Here is a 27,355-nt window from a genome sequence, read left to right as displayed (position 1 = left end):
TTTAGCAAACTCATGGACCCACTTTTGCCTAAAGCTCTCAAACCAGTTGCCCGTCCACAGGAACTCGAACTCGCATAGAACGCCGGATCAGCACTTCTCTTGCCCCGAACTCTACCGCATTTAAAACTATTAATAAGAATAGATCAATAAAAATAATTCAAGGTCCTTTTGAACCTCAATGACTGTTATCCGGAGCAATGCCCTCAGATAAATCTGGCAGCTTGAGCAACCCCGAGGTAAAGCAACCTTGGACACCGGTACACCGAAACTGTTTTGAACAAAAGGAGGTCCACTAACTTTCTCTGAATGTCAGTAGTGGACTACGTTTAACATACACTTACTTTCACTTACACACTTTCCACCACACAGAAATACACAGTCGCGTTGACTCTTATCTCGTATCGGTAGCCGGAGAGTGCGCAGTTGCTGCTCCCCGGTCCTCCTAAAACCGGCTCCCCTGCTCCTCCTCCTTCCCGACGTCCTTTCGGACACTGTCATGGCGTCGGATGGGGAGATTGTGAGGCGCGTGTGCGAGACGGACGGTTGTGACCGGGAGGCACGGCTGCAGTGTCCTACCTGCATCAAACTTGGCATTCAGGGCTCTTTCTTCTGCTCGCAGGTAAACCGTGGGGCTCAAGCCCGTTGCTAGGAGGCGAGTTTGGGGTTCGGAGAGAACACTTTGAATGGCATGGTACTTAAAGGCAGCCACCGGACTTGCCCTCAGCTCCATGAACCCGGACTCCCACCATCCCGGACAGGGACCCAATCATACAGCTCACCCTTCCAAGACTTGGGACCCTGCGCTCAGCACCCCCATCCATCTCCGGACACGGCACCCTGCCCTTCAGCCCACTCGGGACCCGGGTCCTTGCTCCTCAGTCCACTCCCAAACCCGGATCTGGGACCCAGCCCCTTAACCCAATCCCCTTTCCGAACCTGTGACCCTGTCCCTCTGTCCACGTTCCCAGGGCTTGGGACCCCAGCCCCTAAGTCCCACTGTCCACCTGGTACACAACTCTGCTGGCACCACTATTCTGTACCCCACTCTACACCCTCATTCCCATTCCTCACAGTTTCCGTACTCTGGCGTCTGCTCTCATGCATCTGACACCACTATTTTCCTTGACTGTCTGATTAACTATACCCTATCTTGCAACTCTGTATGCCCATCTCTACAGCCCCATTCCACATCGTTCACTGATCTATTTATGTACTTTCACGGCCTCTGCCCCCCCCCCCCCATTACACCAAAAACACTCCCATCTGCATCTTCTACCCCATTTTCCCCACGTATATCCCCTTTCATACAGCTGGCTTGCTCAGGTAGCCATTCCATTTTTGAGGTTGACTTGCTTCCACTCTAGTTCATTGGTTAAACTGATGAAGCTAGTGTGGAAGCTATAGATCCTTCCATAAAAAGGGGTAAGAGGTGCTTCATAGGGCATTTGGCTTGTGATGTCAGGTACTTCCTTCTGCCATTCATGGAGGCTTCCATGTGCTTAAAACATTTGGTTTTAAGGCTATAGGTGCCAACATGACCTTTCCAAAGAATTAAAGATGATCTTTATTTATCACATTTACATTAAAATGTCTTTTGTGTTGAGGATGTGCTGGGTGCACCCCACAAGTGTTGCCATGCTTTTAGTGTCAACATAGCTTGCCCACAACTTAGTAGCCCTAACTTGTACATCTTTGAGATGTGGGAAGAAACTGGAGCACCTGGAGAAAACTAGTACAGTCACAGGGAGAATGTACAAACTCCTTATAGCAGTGCAGATTGGACCCTGATCTTGCAGCTAGTGCTGTAAAGTATTATGCTAACTGCTATGGTACTGTACTGCACTCCTCTGAGGGGTTTTGGGCCAGGAATCCCTATAAGTTGGTATATATATTTAATTTATTTTCCAAGGGGGCTTTGAGCACATCCTTGAGTCTTTTTCTGTTCACCTTGTAATTCCATCCTGGGACAGAGCTTGGAATTGGGTGCTTGTTTTGGGAGTTTGACATTGGGCATGTAAGTGAAGGTAACTGTGTGTAGTTAATGTCTTGAAAATAGTAATATTTCTGTGACTGGACAATGATGTTAGATTGCTTAACATTCCAGTGAATTTGGACGAATTTATGGAGATAGGGTTGGTGGTACATTTACAGTATCTTGGCATGTAGATAGTCCAGATTTCAGAAGCAAAGAAGAGGGTATCAAACTGCTGCCTGGTCTATCGTAAGTTTTGTGCCAGACCTTGCATGCCTCTCCGGCATGTAAAATTAATCACAACTCCCCTTCAACGTTCATTCACACTCCCTAATTTCTACCATTCAAGATTGCTTAATGTTATTTCGAGTACACAAGTGTAGAGAAGGAAATAATTATTTCTCCGGATCGAACTTAGCACAATAAAACAATATGGTAAAGAACGTAATAATAAAAAACATAATATAAATACATTAGATAGCTTGTAGATTGTATATCCATAAAGTGACGCAAGGCACAAGGGTGTCTGAACATAAGGTGACTGACAGAAAATGACAGAAAAAGTTAGTGGTGGTGAAGCATCATCCCCTGCTAGTCTTCAACAGTCCTTTCCACCCGACAGCATATGAAGCTCAGGAAACTCATAAACTTTAAACATCGAGGTTGCATTATCTGTGTTAAAGAAAGGGATTGGGAAGTAGGAAACACAACTGGTAAGGTGATGATGTAGGCAGATGCTGTGATCTTTTTAACTGATGGAACAGACTGGCTGGCCTCCTCATGTTCCTCTGTGACCATGGTAAGATTTAGCTTGATCTTTGCCTTTCCTGACACCCGTGTTTGCATATTATCAGATATTTACCAACAAGGAGCATGGCTGCAGGACAATTTTCATTTCATCAGGAGTCGCCAAGGCTAGTTGCATTCTGCCTGGCTCATTGGGTAATGCAATACACACTTTAAACTGTTTATAATCTAATGTATTGTATCAACATCAACAAAGCTCAAAGGCTAAAGTACTGCCTTGAACAGATTGTCAAGTGTTTGGGCTGTCTTATGATTTCTGCTTTTAAAAGCTTGAAGTTTTAGTTACCCAGTGAACTTGATGGAAGTATTGTAATGTGGGTGAGTAATGTGTAGGAACAGAGGTATGTAGAGCATGCATGTTGTTTAATATCAAAGTAAAGAAACACTTCTCTTTAATAATTACAAAGAAATGTTTGAGTAACTTTGCTATATAATATTTTGCAGCTGTGATAAGTAATAAATTTGTGCTTTATTCGTTTTGCATTGACGGAATAAATTATCTTGGTAAGAGATTACATTTATAGCACAAACGTATGAGCTTTATACATTATACTTTTTTTTACTGTTTGGGAAGTATCAGAATAGTGTATTAAAATAGATTTGGGGGTTATACTATCAGTGCTTTGCTCTCAGTATTTATTTCATTCCCCCCCCCACACAATCCACAATCACCCACTTCTCAGTTCCCTCAGTAATCATTACCTGTCTACCAGAAGAATATCCTTTTCATTTGCTTTGCATTGACAAATTCTCACCACTTTGAGATTGCCATATGAGTTGTTTATCTTTTGAGAAATATTTGTATCTTCCCCTTTCCTTTCGGATGTCCTTGAACTACTTTCTCAGAATCAGGGTTATATGACCAGTATGTGTTATGAAATTTGTTAATTTCTGAATATTTAACTACACTAATTTCTTAGAGGCTGCACTCCTAGATGCCTAAACTGTGCCCTTGGGTTAAATGAGTGGAATATTTTTTTCACTTTGCTGTTTGTAACCAAATATTTCCACTTTCTAATGAAAATCCTTGTATTTTTATCCTTCACTTTCCTTTTGATCATTAGCGACTCTTTCCCCTTTCGAAAATATCAGGCTCCATCATCATTGTTTAAGTTGAGAGTTTTCAGTTGCAATTTTATTTCAGCAGAGTATCTTCAATTGCACATTTCCTACACAAATTGTATAATAGAATTGCCTGCATTGAAATCTGATTTTCATTAACAAAGCTTTTAGTTACTTGTAGTTTGTTGTATTTTGTTTGTCAGTGCCTCCATGAAGCACCTTGAACTTCTAACTAGATTAAATCTAATACAAATCTCTGGTTACAATGACTTGCAATAAATATTGATTTCCTTCTGCAAACATGTACTTTTATGGTATTATTGATTTATTATCATATACTTTATTGTGTTCCCTCTCTGATTAAACATTCAGCTTTACTTTTGGGGTGTTGAGAAGATCAGGCCTTCTTAACAATGTAGTGCTGGCCACCTGCATACCTAGAATCATGTAGAATTTTTAATGCAACTGAAGGTAACCAAGTAATTCACAAGAATATTATTAAACAAATTAAGACTATATATATTTATATCAGTACAGGGCAGAAAGTGGCCTATTATTGCTGCTGATCACGATGCCAATGCAAATCAATTCCATCTACCTGCACGTAGTCTGTATTCCTCTACTCCCTCCCTGTTCATGTACCTGTCGAAATACCTCTTAAATATTGCATTCTATCTGCTTCCACTGAATTCTTTGGCAGTGAGTTCCAGACACCTACCACTTTTTATGTTTAAAAAAAAAGACTTGTCTTGTAAATCCCCTTTAATCTTTTCTCCTCACCTTAAAGCTATACCCTTCAGTATTTGATATATCTGTTCTGGGAAAAAGACTTTGCTATCTACCCTATCTAAGCCTTTCGTAACTTTATGTACTTATGTCATGTTGTCCCTTAGAATCTGCTCTAAAGAAAATAAATAATGAACATTTGTCCAAGCTCTCCTTGCAATTACTACTCTTAACTGGAGAATTTCTACATCCTTTCCAAGGCCTCCATGTCCTTCCTGGAATGCGGCACTGAGAACTGCACATTATTCTCCAAATGTGTTCAGCCCAAAGTTTTGTACAGCTATAATATAACTTATTAACTTTTATATTCAATGTCCTGACCTTTATGCATGCAATAGATCTTTAATACCCTATCTACATGTGTTGCTATTTCCTTGGACTTATGGACTTGCATCCAAGATTCATCTATACATCAGTGCTCTTAAGGGTCCTGCCATTAACTGTATTCCTCTTGTGAAGTACGCCACTTCACATTTCTCCAGATGAATATCTGCCATTTGTCCACTCTTATTTCCAACCAATCTATTCCATGTTTTTTGACAACAGGTGCCACCTCATTAATGCAAAGAAGTAAATAAAATATATTCCAAGACGCTTTGAGGAATAACAGGAGAGTCAAAGGAGTGTCAGTGGACGTTCTTTACTTGGATTCTCAGAAGGCCATTGACAAGGTGCCACAATGAGGCCTAAACAAGATAAGAACCTATGATATTACAGGAAAAATATTGGCATGCACAGAAGATTTTGACTGGCAGGAGGCAATGAGTGAAAATCAAGGGGACCTTTTTTGTTTGGCTACTAGTTACTGAAGTTTGATGTTGGGTTCGCTACTCTTAATGTTGTATGTCAACAATTTGAATGACAGAATTGGTGTCTTTGTGACCCCATTTGCAAGGATAGGTAATGTTGAGGAAATGGAGTCTAAAGAAGGACTTGAACGAATTAGGAGAATGGGCGAAGAAGGAGCAGATGGAATGCAGTGTAGGGAAGTGTATGGTCATGAAGTTTGGCCAAAGGAATAAAGGTATAGACTATTTTCAAATTGGGAAGCAACTTCAGTAGTCAGAGATGCAAAGAGACTTGGGACACCTAATGTAGGATTCCCTTAAGATTAACATGCAGGTTGCATCAGTTGTAAGGAAGGCAAATGCAAAGTTAATATTCATTTTGAGAAGGCTAGAATATAAAAGCAAGGATATAATACTGAGGCTTTATAAGGCATTGGTCAAACCACATTTGGAGTATTGTGCATAGTTTTGGGCTCCATATCAAACACTAATTTGCTGGAGATGGTCCAGAGGAGGTTCGCAAGAACCCATCTTGGGTACTAGCCTACAATGTACCCAGGACATCTTCGAGGAGCGGTGTCTCAGAAAGCCAAAGTCCAGCTCCCAGGGCGTGCCCTTTTCTCACTGTTACCATCGGGTGGGAAATACAGAAGCCTAAAGGCACATATTCAGCAATTCAGGAACAGCTTCTTCCCCTTTGCCACCGATTTCTAAATGGACATTGAATCCTTGAACACCATCTCACTTTTTTAATATATATTGTTTCTGATTTTTGCACAATTTTTAATCTATTGAATATTCTGTTATTTATTTATCTATATTTATCTATTCATTTATTTATTTCTTCCTTCTATATTATGTATTGAACTGCTGCTGCTAAGTTAACAAATTTCACGACACATGCCGGTGACAATAAGCCTGATTCTGATTCCTGATTCTGTGAATGAAAGGGTTAATGTATGAGTAGTGTTCGATGGCTTTGGGCCTGTACTCCCTGGATGTTAGAAGAATAGGGGTATTTCATTGAAACTTATTGAATACTGGAAGGGCTAGATAGAGTGAACCTGGAGAGAATGTTTCCAATAGTGGTAGAGTCGAGGACCAAAGGGCAGTGTGTCAGAACAGAAGGATGTCCCTTCAGAACAGAGATGAGGAAATTCTTTAGCCAGAGTGTGGTGAATCTGTGCTATTGTCACAAGAGGTTGTGGAGGCTAAGCCATTGGGTATGTTTAAAGCCAAGGTTGAAGGCCTTTGATCAGTAAGGGCGTCAAAAGATTATGGGGAGAAGACAGGATAACAGGGTTGAGAGGGAAAATAAACCAGTTATGATCGAATGGCAGAGCAGACACAATAGGCTGAATGACCTAATTTTGCTTCTATGTCTTATGGTCTTATTATCCTCAACTCTGCCAAATTTTGTATGCAAACCTACTAGTCAGTGCACCTACATCGTTTTTCCAATTCTGGCAGAACACCACTGATCACTGATCTCAATCACACCACAGCCTCTATTTTCTAATGCCAAGCCAGTTTTAAATTCACTTTATCAAGTTTCCATGGTTCCCATGTGCTTTAATCATCCAGATGATCATACCACGATGAATTATTTACTGAAGTCCATTCAAACTATTATCTTTGTCACCTGCTCAAAATAACTCAATCAAGTTATTGTTATAAAATGAAAAGTAACAAGCTTGGGTGTCACTATCCTTGATTCAAATTTGAAATTTAAAACCCACTTGGAGAAAGTGACCAGTATTTCTACACTTAAATATTTCAAAGATACATCTGTCTCTGTCACATAATGATGCTGAAAAACAAATTTGTGGCTTTATATTGACTAGATAACTGTAAAGTACATTTTACTGGGCTTCCAAAGCAATTTGTTGGCAAACTTCAACTCATTCAGAGCACTGCTGCAAGACTTTTGACTAAAACCAGGATGAGAAAACTTATCACTCCTGTCTTAACTACTCTGAATTGGCTTCCTGTATCTTATAGAATTGATTTTAAATTTCTTGTATTTGTTTTTAAAGCTCTCAATGGTCTGAGACCAGATTACATCACAGAATCACTTTTGTTTTATAATCCTGAATGAGCTTTCGGGTCTTTTTCCACAGGTCTCTTAAATTTAAATAACCTCCCTCAAAATCTTTTTTGAAATATGCTCTTAAACTGTGGAATTCAATACCTAAAATGATAAGGGATGCATTCTTAGTTGATAGTTTTAAATGCTAGCTCAAAACTTATTTGTTTAACTTAGCTTTTAACTAACCTCTTTATCTTTTATTTTCATGTTTGTATTTTATCCCATTGTAAAGCAATTTGAACTACATTGCCTTTATGAAATATTTTCTATAAATAAGTTACTCCTTTGCAAAATTCCATGCTGACTATCGTTAATAAGTCTGCTTTTCCAGATGTGAGTAAACCCATCCCCAAGAATTTTCTCCAATAATTTCCAACCTCTGATGTAAGGCTCACTGGTCTGTAATTTTCTGTTTTTTTTTCTTTTGCTCTTCTTAATCAAAGGAACAACATTGGCTATTCTGCAGTTCTCTGGGACCTCACCTGCCAGAAATCTGTCAAGGCCCCAGCAATTTCCCCTCTTGCCTTCCTCAACATTCTGGGAAAGATCCCATTAATTTCTAGAAACATATTCACCATAATGTTCTTCGAATGACTCCTTGCTGTCAGCATGCCCTACTCTTTAAGAAAGGAGGAAGACAAAAGACAGGAAATTATAGGCCAGTTAGCCTAACCTCAGTGGTTGGGGAAGTATTGGAGTCTATTATAAAGGATGAGGATTTGGGGTACTTTGAGACTAATGATAAAATAAGGTAAAGTCAATATGATTTCTGTAAAGGGAAATCTTGCCCAAAAAATCTGTTAGAATTCTTTGAGGAAGTAACAAGCAGGGTGGACAAAAGAGAGGCAATGGATGTCATTTAGTACGTTTTCAGAAGGCATTTGATAAGGTGCCTCACATGAGGCTGCTTAACAAGATAAAATCCTGTGGTGTTACAGGAAATATACTGGAATGTATAGAGGAATGGCTGACAGGCAGGAGGCAGTGAGTGGCAATAAAGGGGGCTTTTTTGGCTGGCTGCCAGTGACAAGTGGTGTTCCTCAGGGGCCAGTATTGGAACCACTACTTTTCACGTCGTTTGTCAATGATTTAGATAGTGGAATTGATGGCTTTGTAACAAAGTTTGCCAATGATACGAAGAAAAATGGAGAGGTAGGTAGTGTTGAGGAAGCAGTGTGATTGCAGCAGGATTTAGACAAATTGGAAGAATGGGCAAAAAAGTGGCAGGTGGAATACAGTGTTGGGAAATGTATTATATTGGATTTTCGTAAAAGATTATTATCTAAATGGGGAGAAAATTCAAACATCAGAGGTGCAGAGGCTCCCAGAAGGTTAATTCACGGGTTGGGTCTGTGGTAAAGAAGGCAAATGCAATGTTGGCATTTATTTCAAGGGGAATAGAATATAAAAACAAGGAGATAATGCTGAAGCTTTATAAGACACTAGTCAGGCCGCACAGCGTATTGTCAACAGTTTTGGGTCCCTTATCTCAGGATGTATTGTCATTGGAGAGAGTCCAGAGAAGTTCACAAGGATGATTTCAGGAATGAAGGGTTAACATATGAGGAGCATTTGGCGGCTTTGGGCCTGTACTCAATGAATTTAGAAGAATGTGGGTGGGATCTCATTGAAACCTACTGAATGTTGAAAGGACTATATAGGGTGGGTGTGGAGAGGATGTTTCCTGTGGTGGGGGTATCCAGAACTAGAGGACAGCCTCAAAATTGCGGGATGACCTTTTAGAACAGAAGTAAGGAGGAATTCTTTTTGCCAAAGAGTGGTGAATCTGTGGAATGTTCTGCCACAGACTGCAGTGGAGGCCAAGTCCATGGGTATATTTAAAGTCAACTTTTATCTCCCATTTTCTGTGCAATGACAAATTGTCAAGTCAGAATGATGTTTTATTTAGGTGGGGAAGCTTGCAAGTTGTGTTGTTACCTTGTGCATCTAGGTGGTAGAGAATGGGTAGGAAGATATTGATGAAAAAGCCTTACTATGTTGTTTCAGTGCATTTTGTTGATGACACACACTGCAACCACAATGTGCTTGTGGCCAAGGCATGACTTTCCAGTGGGTTATTTTATCCAAGAAGTTGTTGAGGTTTGGTGGAGAAGCACTTGTAAAGCAAATGGGAAGCATTTTATTACCTCTTTGCTTGTCCTGTAGATACTGGAGAGCTTTGGGGAACCAAGACTGCTCTCCTCTCCCTGGATATTAACTTGTCAGATTCAATTTTGCTAATGCCTTTGATTTTCAAGGGAAGATGGTTAAGTTCTCTCATTGGAGTTGATCATTGCCTAGCAGTAATGGACTTGAAGTCCATCATTGGAAGAATAAATAAATGAATCAGAAAATAAGTAGACAACAGATGTAGTATTAACTAAACTGAGGTAGTACCTTCATTAGTACTTAGATGAGCAATAGCATTTTCATACATTGATCTATTGGTTACCAATAATATATTTATTAAATTTACTTGATTAGGAACATTTTTGGGATGGGAGAAAAGATAGGAATGTATAGCTTGGACTAGATCTGTGAAATTGAACTGCTTGGAGTTTTGCCAGAACACCTTTTGTGTTTTGGCGATGCGGAAGTGAATTTTGCAGTTGTAGGTTAATGCAGCATTGAATACAGAGATACCAGCTGTAAAGACAGAAATAAGGAATTTCAGATAATTGCAGACTTTACACTAATATTAGATGTAAATCCGAGAAACCAACTTGTGCAGTAAAAACTGGAAAAGGACGAGGAGTGGATCACTGCATATTATTAGCATGTACTATTTAATTGATCTTTGTGAGGCAAACTGTGGGTATCTGTATGATTTACAGAGAGACTAGTTATGCAGGCGAGGAATTGTTTCTGATCTGAAATAGATCGACTAATCATAATTAATGCCAGCTTATTGAATGATACTGTTATAACACAACTGAGTTTGTGTTAGATTCCCTCAGTAAATCTGAGCACAAAGTTGTGGACTGATGGCCACAACCAAAGTGACAAGTTTCTGGAAGTTGAATCCTGACAGCTTTCATAATTAAATACATTTCTGCATTTCCCTTCTAGATCTCTGGTCTGAGATTGTGAATCTATAGTCATTGACCACATTGGAGAAGATAACATTTCTTCCATTTCAAATTTCTTATAACCTCGAAAACTTGAGAGAACTCTTATCTATGCATCATCTTAAGCTGTCCAAAGCTACTTTGCAGCCAGCACAGTGCTCTGAAGTTTGGTCGCTGTTACAGCTTAGAGGAGGTGGCATCATGTTTGTCCACAGCAAGGTGTCTCAAAATTTTCTGCATATTGACCAGATAATCTTTTTAAATGGGGGAGTATTGCAGAATAGAGGGACCAAGGAGTGTATAAGTGATGTCACAGGTAGGATGGTGAAGCAGGCATTGGTATGCAACCCTTTAGGCAAGGCAACAAGTATAGGAATTGTGGTGCTATGTCCATAAAACATAGGAGCAGAACCAGGCCATATGGCCCTTCCAACATGTCGTAGTTGTACAATACATTGGTGAAGTCACACTTAGAGTATCGTGTACAGGTTTGGTTGCCCTGTTATAGGGAAGACATCATTAAGCTGGAAAGACTGCAAAGATTTAAGATGATGTTGCTAGGACTTGGACTCAAGTTAGAGGGAAAGGTTGGTTGAGTTAGGATTTCATTCCTTGGAGCTGGGAGACTGAGGGGTGATACAGGTTTATAAAATCATAAAGCTCATAGGTAAAATTAATACGCTAGTCTTTTTCTCCAAGGAGAGTGAATCAAAAAGACATAGGTTTAAGGTGAAAGGGAAAGATTTAAAAGGAACCTGAGTGGGCAACTTCATGTAGAAAGTGGTCAGTATATGGAATGATCTGCCAGAGGAAGTGTCTGCGACTGGTATGATAACAGCATTTAAAAGGCATTTGGACGTGTACATGGATAAAAACAGTTGAGAGCAGGGGTTCCCAACCTTATTTATTCAATGGACCCTTATCATTAACTGAGGGACCCCAGGTTGGGAACGCTTGGTTTAGAGTAGGCCTAACACAGGCACGTGGGATCAAATCAGATGGGTATCTTAGTATGGACAAATTTTGCTGAAGGGTCTGTTTCTGTGCTGTATGACTCTGATAAATATTGGCCAAGATGGGCAATAACTTCTCTGCTCTTTAAAATATTAGTATAGGATCTTTGGAATCTACTTAAGAGAACAGATGTGGCCACAGTTTAAATGTTTTATATCAATACAGCTGCGGCATGCCCTTAGCTTTTGGAGTGTTAGCTTTGGTTTTAGGAGTGAGACTTGAATCTGTATCCTGGCTTACTGTCAAGAATGCTACCCACTGAGCCACAGCTGACACTGCGAGTAGAATTTACACTCTCTTGGAGCTGGTGTTTGCTAAAGTTAATTGGTACTCTGATCCAACTTATTCTGTTAAGAACTAAATTGTTTTTCAAAATGTTTGGTTGATCAATGTAACATAGTCCATTTTAACAAAATACAACTAAACAATTATAAATGCATGATTGTAAATTAATATTTTGATGGATTTGTGTACAAACATCATGCCATCCTATTTTGAATTTTGTACCTAGCATTTTTTCTCCTGAAATAAGCACTCTTTTGCCCTTTGCAAAGGTTGAGAATCCATTTTAGTATTGCATAATGCAATTTAGCACTTAGCAGTGCTACCCATAAACCTGATGAGCAATTGCCAGTGCTAATATTGTAGGAAATGTGATCAGCTCTTGTGCAGTTTATTAAAGCATTTGTTGACATCAATCCACACTGCTTCATAAATGAAATTCATTTCCAGAATTCCTCGTCCCATACTAATTAATCTGAATATTAATGACTTCACAATCCTTGTATAAACAAGGGTCAAGTAAATTGCAGTAGTGCTCGTTGGGTAATTAGTACATCAAGAGATCAGTGAATAATGTGTACTCTGCTGAAAAACCTTACAGCATGATATGATTTCAGCAGTGCTGTCCCAGTGATTAATAGAAGGCACCTGTTCACTACATCATGGAAATAGCAGTGATGACATTTGAACTAAGTGCCCCCATGCAGGGAAGGAAAAGGTGCTTAATTTGCAAAACTAACAATGCTGTTAAAGCCTTTACTGTTGGTGTGGTAGAGCTTTCAGATTAAGTTAACCTTTATTAAAGCAGCATTTCAATTAAAATTGTTACTGTTTTGAGAGCTTTATACAGCTCAGTTTTCACAGAATATTTTTGTATACATGAATCGTTCTCTTTATATGATCTTTTTGGTAATCAGCTATTAAGAGTAGTTGATGCTAAAATGAGCAGTTCCCTTGCTCAAAGTTATCAATGTTTTATCCATAATTTTGTGCAAAGCTGCCTTCATATCTGATGAATGCTAATTATAAACCCAAACAGGTGTTATCAGATTAAATCAGCCAGTATATATTAAATGTTGATAGTTTCAAAACCTGGCTATAGTTTGAACTCTAAGTGACTACATGGAAATTTGCACATCAATTCTAAAAAGTGTAATAGAACAGAGAACATTACAGTGCATTATTTGCCCTTCAGTCCACAATGTTGTGCCAACTGATAAAAATGTAATCCACAATCAATCTAACCCTTCCTTCATCTGCATCTCCTCCATTTACTGGAGTTACACCCTCATCCCATCATCCTGTTAGCATAACAGGAATAGAGATCCCCGTGTTCTTACCTCCCACCCTTTGAGCTTCTTCAATGACATCCTACCACTAAACACATCTTTCCCTCCTCCAGCCCCCTGCATCCCAACACCCCCCTACTTCTCTCTGCATGACTTCCTTGTCCATTTGTCCCTCCTCCTTGGCACTTATCCCTGTGAGCTGGCCAAGTGCTACACCTGCCCCTACCTCTCCTCAGTCACCACCATTCAGGAGTCTGAACAGTTTTTTTCAGGTGAGGCAACACATCACCTGGGAGCCTTTGGTGGTCATCTACTGTATCCAGTGCTGCATGAGCAGCCTCCTCTGCATTGGCGATACCTGATGTAGATTGGGAGGACCACTTCGTTGAGCACCCAGTCCGCCACAAAGGACAGGATTCCCAGTTGCCACCCATTTTAATTCTACTTCCCATTCCCATTCTGACATTTCGGTCCATGGCCTCCTCTGTGGTCACTTAATAGAAGGCACCTGTTCACTATATCCTCCTCAGGTTGGAGGATCAATGCCTCATATTCTGTCTGGGTACCCTCCAACCTGGTTGGATAAACATCAATTTCTCTAACTTCCAGTTATTTCTCCCCACCCCCCTTTTCCATTTCCTATTCTGGCTCCCTTCTTGCCCCTTCTCCTCTACTCACCTGCCCATCACCTCCCTCTGATCCTCCTTTCCTTTCTCCCATGGTCCACTGTCCTGTCCTATCAGAATCCTTCTTCAGTCCTGTACATTTTATATCAATAACCTCCCAGCTTTTCACTTCATCCACCTCCACCTTCCCCCTCATCTGATTTCACTATCACCTGCTGGCTGGTACTCCTTCCCTTCCCCCACCACCTTATTCTGGATTTTTTCCCCTTCCTTTCCAGTGCTGATGAAGGATCTTGGCCTCAAGTGCTGACTCCTTATTCCTCTCCATCGATGCTGCCTGATTTGCTGAGCTCCTTCAGCATTTTGTGTTGTTGACTTTTTTGCTACATAGCCCATAACCCAACATTTTTTTAAAAATCCATGTATTTTTATATAAAAGTCTCTTAAATGTCCCCATTGTATCAGCCTCTACCACCACTCCATCAATGTGTTCCAGGCACATACCTCTCCGTGTAATATACAGCTACCTTAACGTCTTCCTTAAACTTCCACTTGCATTAAAAGATTGTCCTCTGGTACTGGCCACTGCCACCCTTGGAAAAGGTGCCAGCTGCCCACTCTATCTATGCTTCTCATAATCTTGTACACTTCTTATGCTCCTTCACTCCAAAGAGAAAAGCCTTAGCTCACTCTAGCTTTTCTCATAAGTCATGTTCTCTAATCCAGACAGCATCCTAGTAAATCTTGTCTGCACCCTCTCTCAAGCTTCAACAATCTTCCTATAATGAGGCAACCAGAAGAGAACACAACACCAAGTGTGTTATAACTGGAGCTTTATGGAGCTGCAACACTACCTCACGGCTCTTGAACACAATCTTCCACCCTATCAGCTTGTGCGGATAGTGCACAACTGCACAGTGACGTTATTGTGTGTCTGTTTCTACCCCTTTCTAGCAGTTCATTCCAGGCACTTAACACTCTCCATGTAACAAAAATTAGCATATCTGTTAAACTTTCTTCCTCTCACTTTAAAGCTATCCTCTAGTTACAGTATTTGACTTTTCTACCCTTGGAAAAGGACTCTGGCTATTTACCGTATCTGTGGCTCTCATCATTTAATAAATTTCTTTCAGATCTCCCCTTGTTCTCCAACACTGTAGAGGAAACAACCCGAGTATGCCTAGGTTAGAGAGTGTTAGTTGGACAAACTTAGGAGATGTGGAGGCTTTGGAGAGGGTAAAGAGGTTCACCAGGACTCTGCCTGGATTGGAGAGTATTAGTTGGACAGAATCCTGATGAACCTCTTTACCCTCTCCAGAGCCTCCATGTCTGTCCTGTAATCCTCTTGCTAAGGCCTTCTCATGTCCCAGCTCTCTTAAGTCCCTTCCTGGTAAGTCAAGAGTCCTGTCTGATTTTGTTTTCTAAGCCTTAAGTATGCTTTCTTCTTCCTCTCGTCAACCACGGTTCATTCACCCTACCATTTTGTCTCCATGGGACGAAACCCCATTGCAAGTGCTCCCTAAGCAGCCTCTACATTTCTGCTGTGCCTTTTCCTGAGAACATCTGTTCCCAGTTCATTTTCCCATCGTAGTTACCTTTCCCCAATTAAATACTTTCCCATACTGTCTGCTCCCTCATCATCTGCGACTTATGCTAAAGTTCAGAGAGTTATGACTATCTCTGAAATTCTTGTGCCTCAAGAAATCTGTCACCTGACAAGGTTCATTGCCCAGTATAAGATCCTGTATGGCCTCTTCTCTAGTTGGCCAGTCCACATACTTTGTCAGTAATCCTTCCTGAACACACCTAACAAACTCTGCCCCATCTAAATCATTTGCACTAAGGAGGTACTAATCAATATTAGCGAATTTGAAGTTGCCCATAATGATAGCCCTGTTATTTTTGCACCTCTACAAAATCTGCCTAATTATCTTTTCAGTGTCCCTGTTGATATTGGTGAGACCTGCAGAATGCTCTCAATAAAGTGATTTCTCCTTCTGGAATTTTTGGAATTAGCTTAAAGTCAACTTAGATGCATAGAGGTTTGGTTTGTGAATTTAATTGCCTGAACAGCCAAGAGTGAGCAATAAGCTCGGTAGCTACTGGTCTAGATAACACCATGTTTACATTGTATGTCAAACTGACTGTATATTTTGCTTTTATGTGAAATTAGACTTTATTTGTCAAATTTTTCAGGAGTGCTTCAAAGGAAGTTGGTCAACTCATAAGCTGCTACATAAGAAAGCCAGTAAGTACTTTGTAGGGACTGTCTGGGACTAACCCATGGGACGATAATAATGCTGCACAATTCTGTTAAATTGGAGGCATATTTGTAACATCACATAAGCTTTGAACTTTGTACTTTGTTAGCTTTTTTTAATCATGTTTTCATCGGCTTGGTTCCATTTGTCTCAAGCTGCAACTGCATAACTGGAACAGAAATGAAACAATTGCAAAGATAGATAAGCCCTAATTGAAAAATACTGAAAACATGGTAGGGGAAAGAAAAGCAAAGCAAATGATTTGTGGATATGTCAAGATAGGTGGTCAAACATTTCTTCAAGTTTAATTACTGGTTATGATAAAGTAAAAATGAAGTGTATAGCAATTTTAACTTGTGTTGGTTGCAAAATAAATATTGATCCCAGGCAGATTCCACAAGATAAAGATGTTGATTCAGTGGGCAGAGATTCTATTTAACATCCCATCTGAAGTCCTGCACCTAACTGTGGCTCTCTGTTACTGCAGAGTAGTTTTTATTTTTAAGGCTCAGGTGAACCCAAGACTTTATGACAGCATATGTGAAGAGAGAGTAAATTTTCTAGATCAATGACTAAGTCTAGCTGTCTCTCCCTCTCTTCATCAACACTGGGTTGACATGCTTTCTTAGCATTTTCTGTTTTTACTTCAGATTCCCTATATCTGTAAATTTTCGCTTTTTTACAACATTTTTGCCTTTGAAGTGAAAGTGCATCACGCTGACTCTAGAGCTGACCCAAAAGCTACAGTGAAAATTCCTCTTTATCTACCATTCAGGTTAATGTTTGGCATGTAGCCGGAAAGTTGAAATCAATCCAATTCCGATTTGGATTCATTTATTTATCACATGTACCTGCAGCGAAATGCATTATTTGCATTGATTGGACACTTTAGAAGCTTAGTTGTCCTGCTGCTTTTTGGCTGCTCTTTCTTGAAACCTGTCCAGGTAGTGTCAGTCTACTTCATAATAGATATATATTCCTAAAATACAGCTGCTTCTAATTCATTGTTAAGGGTCTATGGGTAATTGTGGCAAATGGAAAAATTGTCAGGGAGATGCAGCTGAAAATACAACATGCTATGTCTTCCCACAGCAAACAGAAGACATGTATGCCACTAAACATTCTCATTTGTTCCCAGTACACTTCCCCTCATTTTTTTTAATATAGATTCTGTTTCAGATTTAGTTATAACATGTACTTGAAGCATACAGTGACATGAGACAATTGCATTAATAATCAATGCACCTAAGGTGTGCTGGGGACTGACCACAAGTATCGTCACACATTCCAGCACCAACATACCATGCCCACAGGAAGTTTCCACTGTACCTTGGTACCTGTGACAATAATAAATAATAAATTGTACAAAGAACAAAGAATACAACAAAACAAGCCCATTTATATCTTTATAATGTTGTAAAGCTATTAATGTGAATTAATAAATATATTAAAATATTGAAATATGAAGCAACAAATGTTATTAAATAATAAGCTGGTACCTTTTAATGTACTGATACCTACAAGTGATACTAGGTTTTAAAAATTCTAGATGCAACTGTGTATTAGAAGAACACACAGCAGAGAGTCTGGAAAGTGATTATTAGTATTTGTACAGACTAATTTGTTTCTTCGACCTGTGTATGCATGTAGTTGCATTTATTCATTAAAAAATTGAGCTGGGACATGGGACAGAAATTATAAGAACACAGCATATTGTTAGATAACAAGGACTAAATGTAATGTAAGATCTTGACCTGAAAAGTGAAGCATCCACAGATGCTGCTTGTTTCCAAGTCAAATGGTTGGTTTTGAGGTACTTTTTTAGGAAACACATTTGTTCTATCTTTATTTTGTGTGTTTCCAGCTATTCCTGAAATGGAAAGTGTTTCTTTACCCCAACAGATTGAATTTTATTTTTCTCAACTGTATACCAATTTCTCAAAATTTGTGATCTTGTCAGCAAGAATGCCTACTTCTATTCTAATCAGTTGTCCCTTTTGTCAGATAACCAAACTTAGCTAAGTTTGCTGCTCTAATTTCTGATGCAGATATTTAATGAGCAATAAAAGCAAGCCTTCTGTTCCTTGCATTAGCAGTGTCAGACCAAGCATCAGTGCCTTTAGAAGTTATGGGCAGAGTGTAATAGCTGATATTTGTTTCTTTTAAAAAAAAAAGGTAACCTTGGAGTTGAAATTACTACTTTAATTAACCAGTGAAAAGCATTGACGTAGAAAATGTCTCTCATAGGCTGTCGGGAATTGCAGCTAGCCAGTCACTAAATTGTAACTTGTTTCCACTTCAGAAAATGAAAAGTCTAAAGAAGAATCTTCTAAATCTGAGAAAGGTGAAATTAATACAGATCCCTGGCCTGGATATCGATATACGGGGAAATTGAGGCCGCACTACCCTTTGGTATGTCTTTTACTGGCTTTATCATTAGAAAATGAAGTGAAAGGGGCATTTATTGTATAATTAATCTAACAAATTAAGGCTCTTCAAAGTGGAAGATGTACTCTTTAGGACTTCTGGGACTTGATCATCATTGGAACATAAAGAGAGAGCATATGGTGCATTGCTAATTTTGTTGGCTCCAAGAAAGTACAGCTATGGTTAATTTTCCATTCTCTTGTACTCGGGTATCTGTCTAATTCCCTTCTACAATTGATTTTAAAATCTTTCCAAGTGTGCCATTCCATTGAAAATTCCATAACCCTCCGTCTGCAAAAGGCCACATTGATTTATTCTGGCATTAATGCCTCACTCATTCTTCCTCTCTTTGCTTCATCTACTCTCAGTTCCCCTCTCCTTCAAATACATATCTAAGCTTTATTGTTGTAACATCTTCCAAATTCTTGCCGCTCTTCAGGTAAGGAGGCTACTTCTAAATATCCTGTTTGGCTATGTTATAAAATACCTTGTGGTTTTGCTAATCTCTCACAATAGGAGTTACTTGTCTGTTCCCTTGTCAAAGCCATGCCCAGCCTTAGACCTAGTCAGTCATTTCTCAGTATTTGCTATCATGCAAAAAATGTTAGCTTGTTCCTTACTGACAACCACACTTTGGAATTGGTTTATTATTAGGGTGGGCCTATTTCTAATGCTTTTCTGCTAATACGCTTGTGAATCTTTATTGCACTATCCTTACTACCACTGAAGAAGGGTCTTAAGCCAAAATGTCGACTGTTTACTTTTTACCATAGATGCTGCCTGGCCTTCTGAGTTTTTCCAGTATTTTGTGTGTGTTGTTTAATGACTTATATATTTGTACTCTGCCCCTTTATTCTCAAGCCTTTTAAGATTTCACTTTTCAAATCTTACTTTCCATGCAAGGAAATTTGTTACTTGTAAGGCCATTTGCCAAGATTATTAATGTCAGTATGTACCTTGCTGTACCCCCTCCTAGGTATTGACTTCTGACCTCATTTACCAACTCCATTGTCTGTTTCCCTTGCTACAGATTGCAAAGGGGAAAGAACCTAAATCTGATTCTTGGAACACCATTGCATGCTAGATATCCCCTGGAACCTTCTTCAGCTGAATCTATTTCAATTCCATATCATCATTTTTATTTCCATTGACTTTTATTTTCTTAAGAATCTTCCTGTCTTTTCTGATGTAGTTTCTAAAAGTCCATTTAATTAATATCTATTGCTTAACCATTACACTTCCTGTTGACGAACAATTAATCAAGTGATCCTGTTATTTTGCATGTTTTTTTAAAAACCCAACCAGGCTATCCTTAAATCCTTTAATTTAAAGTATGTGTTTGTTTCTCTCATGCAAGTATCTCAACAGCTTCTTTACCCTAGTATTTGCCTGACTTAGATGAATCCCTGCACCCTTTCCTGAACAGTGAAATTAATAAATTACTAAGTTGGTTTATTATTGTCACAGGTACCAAGGTACAGTAGAAACTTGCCACCGTTCATACAGATCAACTCATTACAACAGTAAGAGAAGTATAGACAGAGTCCATAGAGGGGAGGTCATTTCCCATGATGTACTGAGCTCTGTCTACAACCCTGCAGTTTCTTGTGGTCACAGGCAGAGTATTTGCCATAGGATGTTTTCTGTGATACATCATTTAAAATTGGTGGAAGCCAAAAAGGGCACATGCAATTTCTTTAACTTCCCAAGGAAGTAGAGATGCTAGTGAGCTTTCATGGCCTTGGCATCAGTGGTTGGTGATGGTGAAAACATGAAACTTTCAGCCCTCTTGACCTCAGCACCACTGATGCAAACAGGGGCAGGTGCACTGCCCCCCTTCTGAAGTCAATGACTAGCTCTTTTGTTGTCACGACATCATGTCATTTGACTCTCTCTTTCCTTCCTGTACTCTGACTCATCTTTATTGAGATTTGGCCCGCTACAGTGATATCATCTGCAAACTTGAAGATGGTGTTAGTTAGTAAGAGTTTGAATGATTACAAGCATTGTCTGTACAGTTGCCTCTTTCTACAGTTATGCATTCTGTTTGGATCAAGCACATTTCACATGGTTAAGTAATTCTTTTTAGAATGGTTTCCCCACCCAGAATTATAATTACTATTGTCTGCTTGCACTGCACTTTCTCTATAATTGTAACACTTAATAATTGTGCATTCTGTTAGCTTCCCCTGTACTACTTCAATGTACTGATGTATTGAAATGATCCATACAGAAGGCATGCAAAACACAGCTTTTCATTGTTGCTTGGTACATGTGACAAAAAAAAACTTTACCAATAAAATTGCAAGTTTACAACTGAAATAAGTAATTAGCCCATTGTGTTATTCTCAATTGAAAAAGAACATAGCTTGATATCACTTACCAAGATTGGTCTGTGGTCTTGTAGTTCACAGCCTACATACGCAGTCAAGTATTTCTGAAATATTTTCATACCTGTCATATTTTGAAATACCAATGTCCAGGCCACTCACTACCTCTGCTGATGGGAAAATTGCTGGTTGCCTCTTCTAGTCTTCCTGTCAATTATGTTAAATCTATTTCCCTGGATTTTAATCCCTCTGCCAGAAAAATAGGCCTTGCTAACTGCTGTATGGGCTCCTGATAGGTTTATATCCCTCATTTTTTTTGTGTAAAACACTGGAACAGCACACAGTAAACTCCGTCAGGATGTGATGAACAAGTTCATGTCATTTAGCACTTCAGTTTATTCCCCTTCTTGTTAGATCATGGATATCACACTCTTGCTCTCAATATGCATGCATTCAGCTTGTTGGGAGAGAAAGTTCCTTGTTTTCTCAAAAGTTCAAAGTCAGTTTGTTATCAAAGTACCTGTACATATATGTCACCATATTCAACCCTGAGATTCATTTTCTTGCTGGCAATGTCAATAAATACAAGAAACACAATAGAATCAATGAAAGGCCACACCCAACAGGACAGACAACAACCAATGTGAAAAAAGACAACTCTGCTAATATAAAAAAAAGAGAAAAAATAATAAATAAGCAATAAATATCGAGAACATGAGATGAAGAGTTCTTGAAAGTGAGTCCATAGGTTGTGGGAACAGTTCAATGATGGGGTAAGTGAAGTTGAGTAAAATTAAGCCCCTCTGGTTTAAGAGCCTGTTGATTGAGGGGTAATAACTGTTCCTGAACCTGTTGGTGTGGGTCCTGAGACTCCTGTACCACCTTCCTAATGGCAGCAGTGAGAAGAGAGCATGGCCTAGGTGTTAGGTGTCCTGTGACAATGCTCCATGTAGATATGTTCACTGGTGGGGAGGGCTTTATCTATGATGGACTGGGCAATATCCACTACTTTTTGTGGGCATTTCTGTAAGAAGGCATTCGTGTTTCCCAGATGCAACCTCTCATACATCCATAGAGATGACATGCTGAATCTTCACAAACTTCTAAGAAAGTGGAGGTGCTGCTCTGCTTTCTCTGTAATGGCACACGTGCTGGACCCAGGAAATGATAACATCGAGGAATTTGAAGTTGTTGGCCCTCTACACCTCTGATCCCCTGATGAGGACTGGCTCATGGACTTCCAGTTTCCTCCTCGTAAAGAGAGAGAGAGAGTATGATATAATATAGTATATATCTATGCTTTGATATGCTTTTCCACATCAATCCAGCCAGTCTCATATAATTTTCCAGGTAATATTCAGTTGTTCTGGACTCCATTTTATTCTTGATAGCATTGGAAGCATTTTGGTTAAAGAAAATTTTTGTAAGCATTTTCAAAATTATAAGAACCTCTAATGTTTTGCATTTTGTTCTTCATAGACTCCCATGAGATCTGTTCCCAGTTATATCCAGGGACCTGATTATGCTGATCATCCATTAGGTATTCTGATATTCATTTGCCACTATCATATGTGAATATTTGTATGAGACCTTGCTTTGACTGAATCCTACAGTTGTTCAGAGTTTTTTGGTGTGCTTTGCTTCTAATTAAGGTTACGGATTTTATCTTGAGCCGAAGATTTTGTGTATCACGGCTCAGTAACAACAATTGTTCAGGTGAACAGGTTAGGGTGAAAATTGTAGTGCAGGTACTGGAATCTGGAGTTAAAGACAAACTGTTGGAAGAGCTCAGTGGGTCAAGCAACATCTGTGGAGGTTGATGTTTCTGATGAAGTGTCTGGACCCAAAATGTCAATTGCCCCTTTACCTTCAGAGTTGCTGTGTGACCCTGTGAGTTCTTCCAGAAGTTGTTTTTTGCCAAATATTGTAGTGAAGCAATTTGTGTTGGGTGAGAACCCTTTTGATCTATGCTCAGCTTTAAACTTGAGATTCTTCCACACGATATCACCTCACTGGAGAAGCGTAATTTTAAAATTTCTTTTCCCTTGTCAGCCTTATCAAGCCTTAAATGAATCTTTGCTTTTTGCCTCAGTGCATCCTTCATGCTCTGTTGGTAAAAGTGTTCTAAATTCCATGTAAAGTGAGGTATTGTCGTTATAATACATGTGATCCTTAATTTTGGTCTTCCTCAGCTGTTGAAATATTTTAATGTCCAATTCCAGAAATTTTAACTTTCCTTAAATCGTCCTTCTGCATTTTCCAACAGTAAACTGTCCTTGGCTGTAAGTAGAAGCAGGGTGCTCCCCTTTCAAGCCTGCTCTTCCTTACCCCTTCTGATTGTAACCTCAACTCCACGACCCTTTCAACCTCGGATAAACTTTCTTCCCCTTGTGTTTAATAACTATTGCAAAGATTTGGCCAGCACTGACCTTTGAAGAAAAAAAATTCCAAAGATTCTGCTCTGGACCCTTCTTATAATAGAGTGTTAGAGTGGAGCATCTGGTAGAACTGCTGCCTCAGTTCCAGCGAACTGACTTCTGTTCGCGCGCGCGTGTGTGTGTGTGTGCGCGCAACATAGATGTAATGAGTTCAAGTACTTATTTCTGTGCTCTGTCTTTAACTTCCGAGAGAGAAGGAATTGCTAATTTCTGTCTGAAATGAGTGATCCCTTATTTTTAAGTAGTGACCCCAATATGTAGTTTTTCCTATGAGAGGAAACATTTCTCCACATCCAACCTACTGAGATCTCTATGGGCTTTGTTTCAATTCAAGAACCATTCTCTTTCAAATTACAATAGATGCAAACCTAACCCCTTCCTTATCAAAGAACTTTCTAATCCAGTTATTTCAGAGTTCTGAAAAATGATCTTTGACCTGAAGTTTTAACCCTGTTTCTCTTTCCACAGGAATTGCCTGCTCTGCTGAGTATTTCTAGAATTTTCTATTTTAAGTGTCCAGATCCACCAGGGATAAATAATAGAATTATGTTAACTTTCATCATTTCTTCTGTACTTGTTTGCCAGCCCTTTGCAAGTTATTCAAAGGACACCCAACCAAATCTGCATCCCAGAGCTCTCTGTCTCTTGTCAGGTTAGAGGAAAACTTAAAACCTTCCTGTTTAAGATATCGCTGGTGAATCTCAGCAATTTTTGGCTGGTAGTCAATGAAACAAGGAAAGCAACAAAACTCTTTGTTGATCACTCTTTTTCTGGTAAACATTAATTGCAAACAATAGCCAGTAACTTCCCTTTGAACTTTGACGCAATGCAGTGTGGCAGAACCAAGGAAGGCAGTGGACCTGTCATCTAGAGCGAAGAAATCCCAAGGTTCGATTGATTTAAGTGCCAGGCCAAATGGAGGTGACAGAGTCCAGGCCCCAGAATGTACCAAAGTGACTGAACCTAATGTTTGGACAACGATTTATGCACCGGACTGAATTGGAAAGGTTGAGTACAGGCCAAATTGAGATGGTTGGGTCTGTCCCCAGAAAGTATCGAAGTGAGTGAACCTAGTGTTTGGATGTCGATTTAGGCACCAGTCCAATTGAAAAGGTCAGGGTGTTGGGGCTTGCTACTCCACTTTACGCTGAGCTAAGGATCTGTGGGTGGACTCTCTTTGTGGACTTCAGTTTAGAATGCTGTTTGCTTGTGTTTATTGTTTACACTATGTTTTTTTCCTGCACTTTGGGTGTTTGATCATCTTTTTTTCTTTTGGGTTTCTTAGTTTTGTGGCTGTCTGTTGAGACGAATCTCAAGGTTGTATAATGTATACATACTCTGAAAATAAATGTATTTTAAACTTTGAGAATATGCTGTGTTTTATTAACAGTTATACCTCTGTAAATCTTCCCCAATACCTCTCTCTATCCTTTCTATAATGTGACAACCAGCAGTATGCACAATTCACCAATCATGGTCATACAAAGATTCTATTTCCATTAATGCTCTAGCAGTTAAAACAGTGGCTTGTTTACATTTTTAAGTGGCCTTGGCAGTGGGTTTGAAAACAGTTTCTCTTATCTTCATTACAGCTTTCCACTCAGCCTAACCTTGAACACTATTTAAGCTAGTGTGCGGTATGAAAGTGGGTCTATTGGAATGTATATTAATTTGTGTTCCCTCTATCTTTCAAGGTGTTTCTGAATCTGAGCAGTCCTTAAAGGGAACATCTCAAATCAAAATTTTACCTCCAGAAGACATAGAAGCAATGCGGGAAGTATGTCGAGTAAGTTGTGAAGTTTCATGTTTTTTTGTGTTCCAGAATAATTACTACACTGTCCCGTTCAGTCCTTCAATTCTAACTCAGAATATATATTCATGTATGGTCACTGTTTTGTGGAATCCTCTATTTGAGTTAATTGTCTAATGCTCTGCTGGCATTCTTCACATTACACCATGAAGGGGTTGTAAAGTGCTTCAACTAGAGTTTGAGGGACTTGGACAATGATGAATTATATCTACACTAGCATTTTTTTTTTTGCAGTTTTAACTTTGTATTGGGCCCAAGGCTATTAATGGAAATGTTATTAAAAATACTTGATACTAAATTACATAAGAAGCCATTGGGTGGTGAAAAGCTAGATCAAAGTAGTAACGATAAAGGAGAAGAGAAGATCAGAGAGTCAGTGTTTTAGGAAGGATTTTGAAAGCTTCAGAGGGTTGAGCCAGCGTTGGAAACCTCACTTTGATTATGGCAGCCAGATGCAGACACTCAATGTGCAGGGCATCCCTTCCAAGAGGCATTAGTGTCTTTGACTTTGTCCTGGTGGTCTTTGTGCCAATGCATGTTATTTTCAAATTTTACTCCTGTTACATCTGTCCACCTATTTGAAAGCTGCTGCAGATGGAAACTCCCAGATAAATTGTTTTTAGAGTTATGTGAATTTTTTCGAAGTTGTTGTGTAAAAGTTATTTCAGTTCTTGTTTCACAAATGAGAAATCTGCAGATGCTGGAAATCCAATTAACACACACAAAATGCTGGAGGAACTCAGCAGGCCAGGCGGCATCTATGGAAAAGAGTACAGTCGACGTTTCAGGCTGAGACCTTTCGGCAGTTCATGTTTCTACATTACCAAAGCTAAATCAGATAAAATGGCATATATGTTGGCATATCATAAACTCCTGGTTAATCAGTAAATAATTTTTTTCCATAAAAATGAATGTTAGTTAATATGTGATACTAAGCAAGAATCAGGTGAGCTGGTTCTACACACTACTTCATATATACTAGAGCCTTAAAGCAGTAAAGCATCAAAGAGGCTTAATGGGGCTTTTGTGCTGTTGGAATTCACTTATTTTCCTTTTGTTGCAGCTTGCCCGAGAGGTTCTAGATGTTGCTTCGATGATGGTTCGATCAGGAGTAACAACTGAAGAAATTGATCGTGCTGTTCATATGGTATAGAGTTTTTATGTTTGGTAAAAATATAGAAAGTGGCCAAAATTGCACCAACTTTTGCCCTAACTCTTGTCTGTTAATATCTTGAGTTTTTTCCCCCATAGGCCTTGCATTTCAGTCAATACTTGAGAGCAAGCTTTGTTCTGATAAAAACAAAGGAAGTAGGAGTTATAAGGAAGGATTGAATAGGTTAGGACTTTATTCCTTGGAACGTAAAAAAATGAGGGGAGATTTGATAGAGATATAGAAAATTGAGTGGTATAGATAGGGTAAATACGAACAGGCTTTTTCCAGTGAAAAACACACGTAAAATGTTGGTGGAATGCAGCAGGTCAGGCAGCATCTATAGGAAGCAGTACAGTCGACATTTCAGGCCTTCTTCCTATAGATGCTGCCTGGCCTGCTGCGCTCCACCAGCAGCTTGTGTGTGTTGCTTGAATTTCCAGCATCTGCAGATTTCCTTATGTTTGCGTTTTTCCACTGAGGCCAGTACGACTACAACTAAAGGTCATTGTGGGTTAAGGGTGAAAAGTGAAAAATTGAAAGGGTGCATGAGGGCAAACTACTTCACTTGGGGTTGTGGGTATTGAACGAGCTGCCAGTGCAAGTGATTCATGCAAGCTCAGTTTCAACGTTTTAAGAGGTTTGTATAGTTACATGGATGGTTGGGGTATGGTCTGAGTGCAGGTCAATGGGAGTAAGCATTTTAAATGTTTTGACACAAACTAGATGGGCCAAAGGGCCTGTTTGTGCTGTATTTTTCTCTGATTCTAATGTCACTATTGGCATCTTCAGTGTTCCACTCCTTTTGGAAAGATATACTTGTATTTAATCTCCTGTTTAGTACTTGGATAAGGTGCATAAGGTAACAGTGTATTGATGTTTTAATCTTTTGTGTACAAAATCTTCTGAACCATCTAGGTGGGTGTGGAGCTACAGTTTGTAAATAGGCTGTAGTACAATAGAGCTATGCATAAGGAACGTTCTTATCGATCGCTAGTGTTACCCACATCATCATGCTTAGTGGGCAGATTTCGTTCACGTGAACACCCACTTGAAATACGATGTCAGCGTTAATCTTTAATAGTATTATTCTTAAACACCCACATTGACACGGTTGTGTAAAGCTGCAAGTAATTCAAAAATTCTGATTCTGTTT

General features: G+C 39.3%; 1 protein-coding gene across 1 annotated transcript in view; it reads left to right on the top strand.

Moving 5' to 3' along the window:
- The first annotated feature begins 484 nt into the window (after positions 1-484).
- The window catches only part of metap1 (methionyl aminopeptidase 1), a 48,841-nt gene continuing 21,970 nt past the window's right edge, over positions 485-27,355 (top strand). The window contains exons 1-6 of the mRNA XM_073042422.1: positions 485-619; positions 15,980-16,031; positions 18,347-18,456; positions 22,281-22,341; positions 24,934-25,025; positions 26,113-26,196. Of these exons, the coding sequence (XP_072898523.1) occupies positions 497-619; positions 15,980-16,031; positions 18,347-18,456; positions 22,281-22,341; positions 24,934-25,025; positions 26,113-26,196 (522 nt within the window). The 5' untranslated portion in view covers positions 485-496. The remainder of the gene's footprint in view (positions 620-15,979; positions 16,032-18,346; positions 18,457-22,280; positions 22,342-24,933; positions 25,026-26,112; positions 26,197-27,355) is intronic.

The sequence above is a fragment of the Hemitrygon akajei genome, chromosome 4, assembly GCF_048418815.1.
Source record: "Hemitrygon akajei chromosome 4, sHemAka1.3, whole genome shotgun sequence".
Taxonomy (NCBI): Eukaryota; Metazoa; Chordata; class Chondrichthyes; order Myliobatiformes; family Dasyatidae; genus Hemitrygon; species Hemitrygon akajei.
Note: the sequence above shows the minus strand (reverse complement) of the source record. Positions and strands in the feature narration are given on the sequence as shown.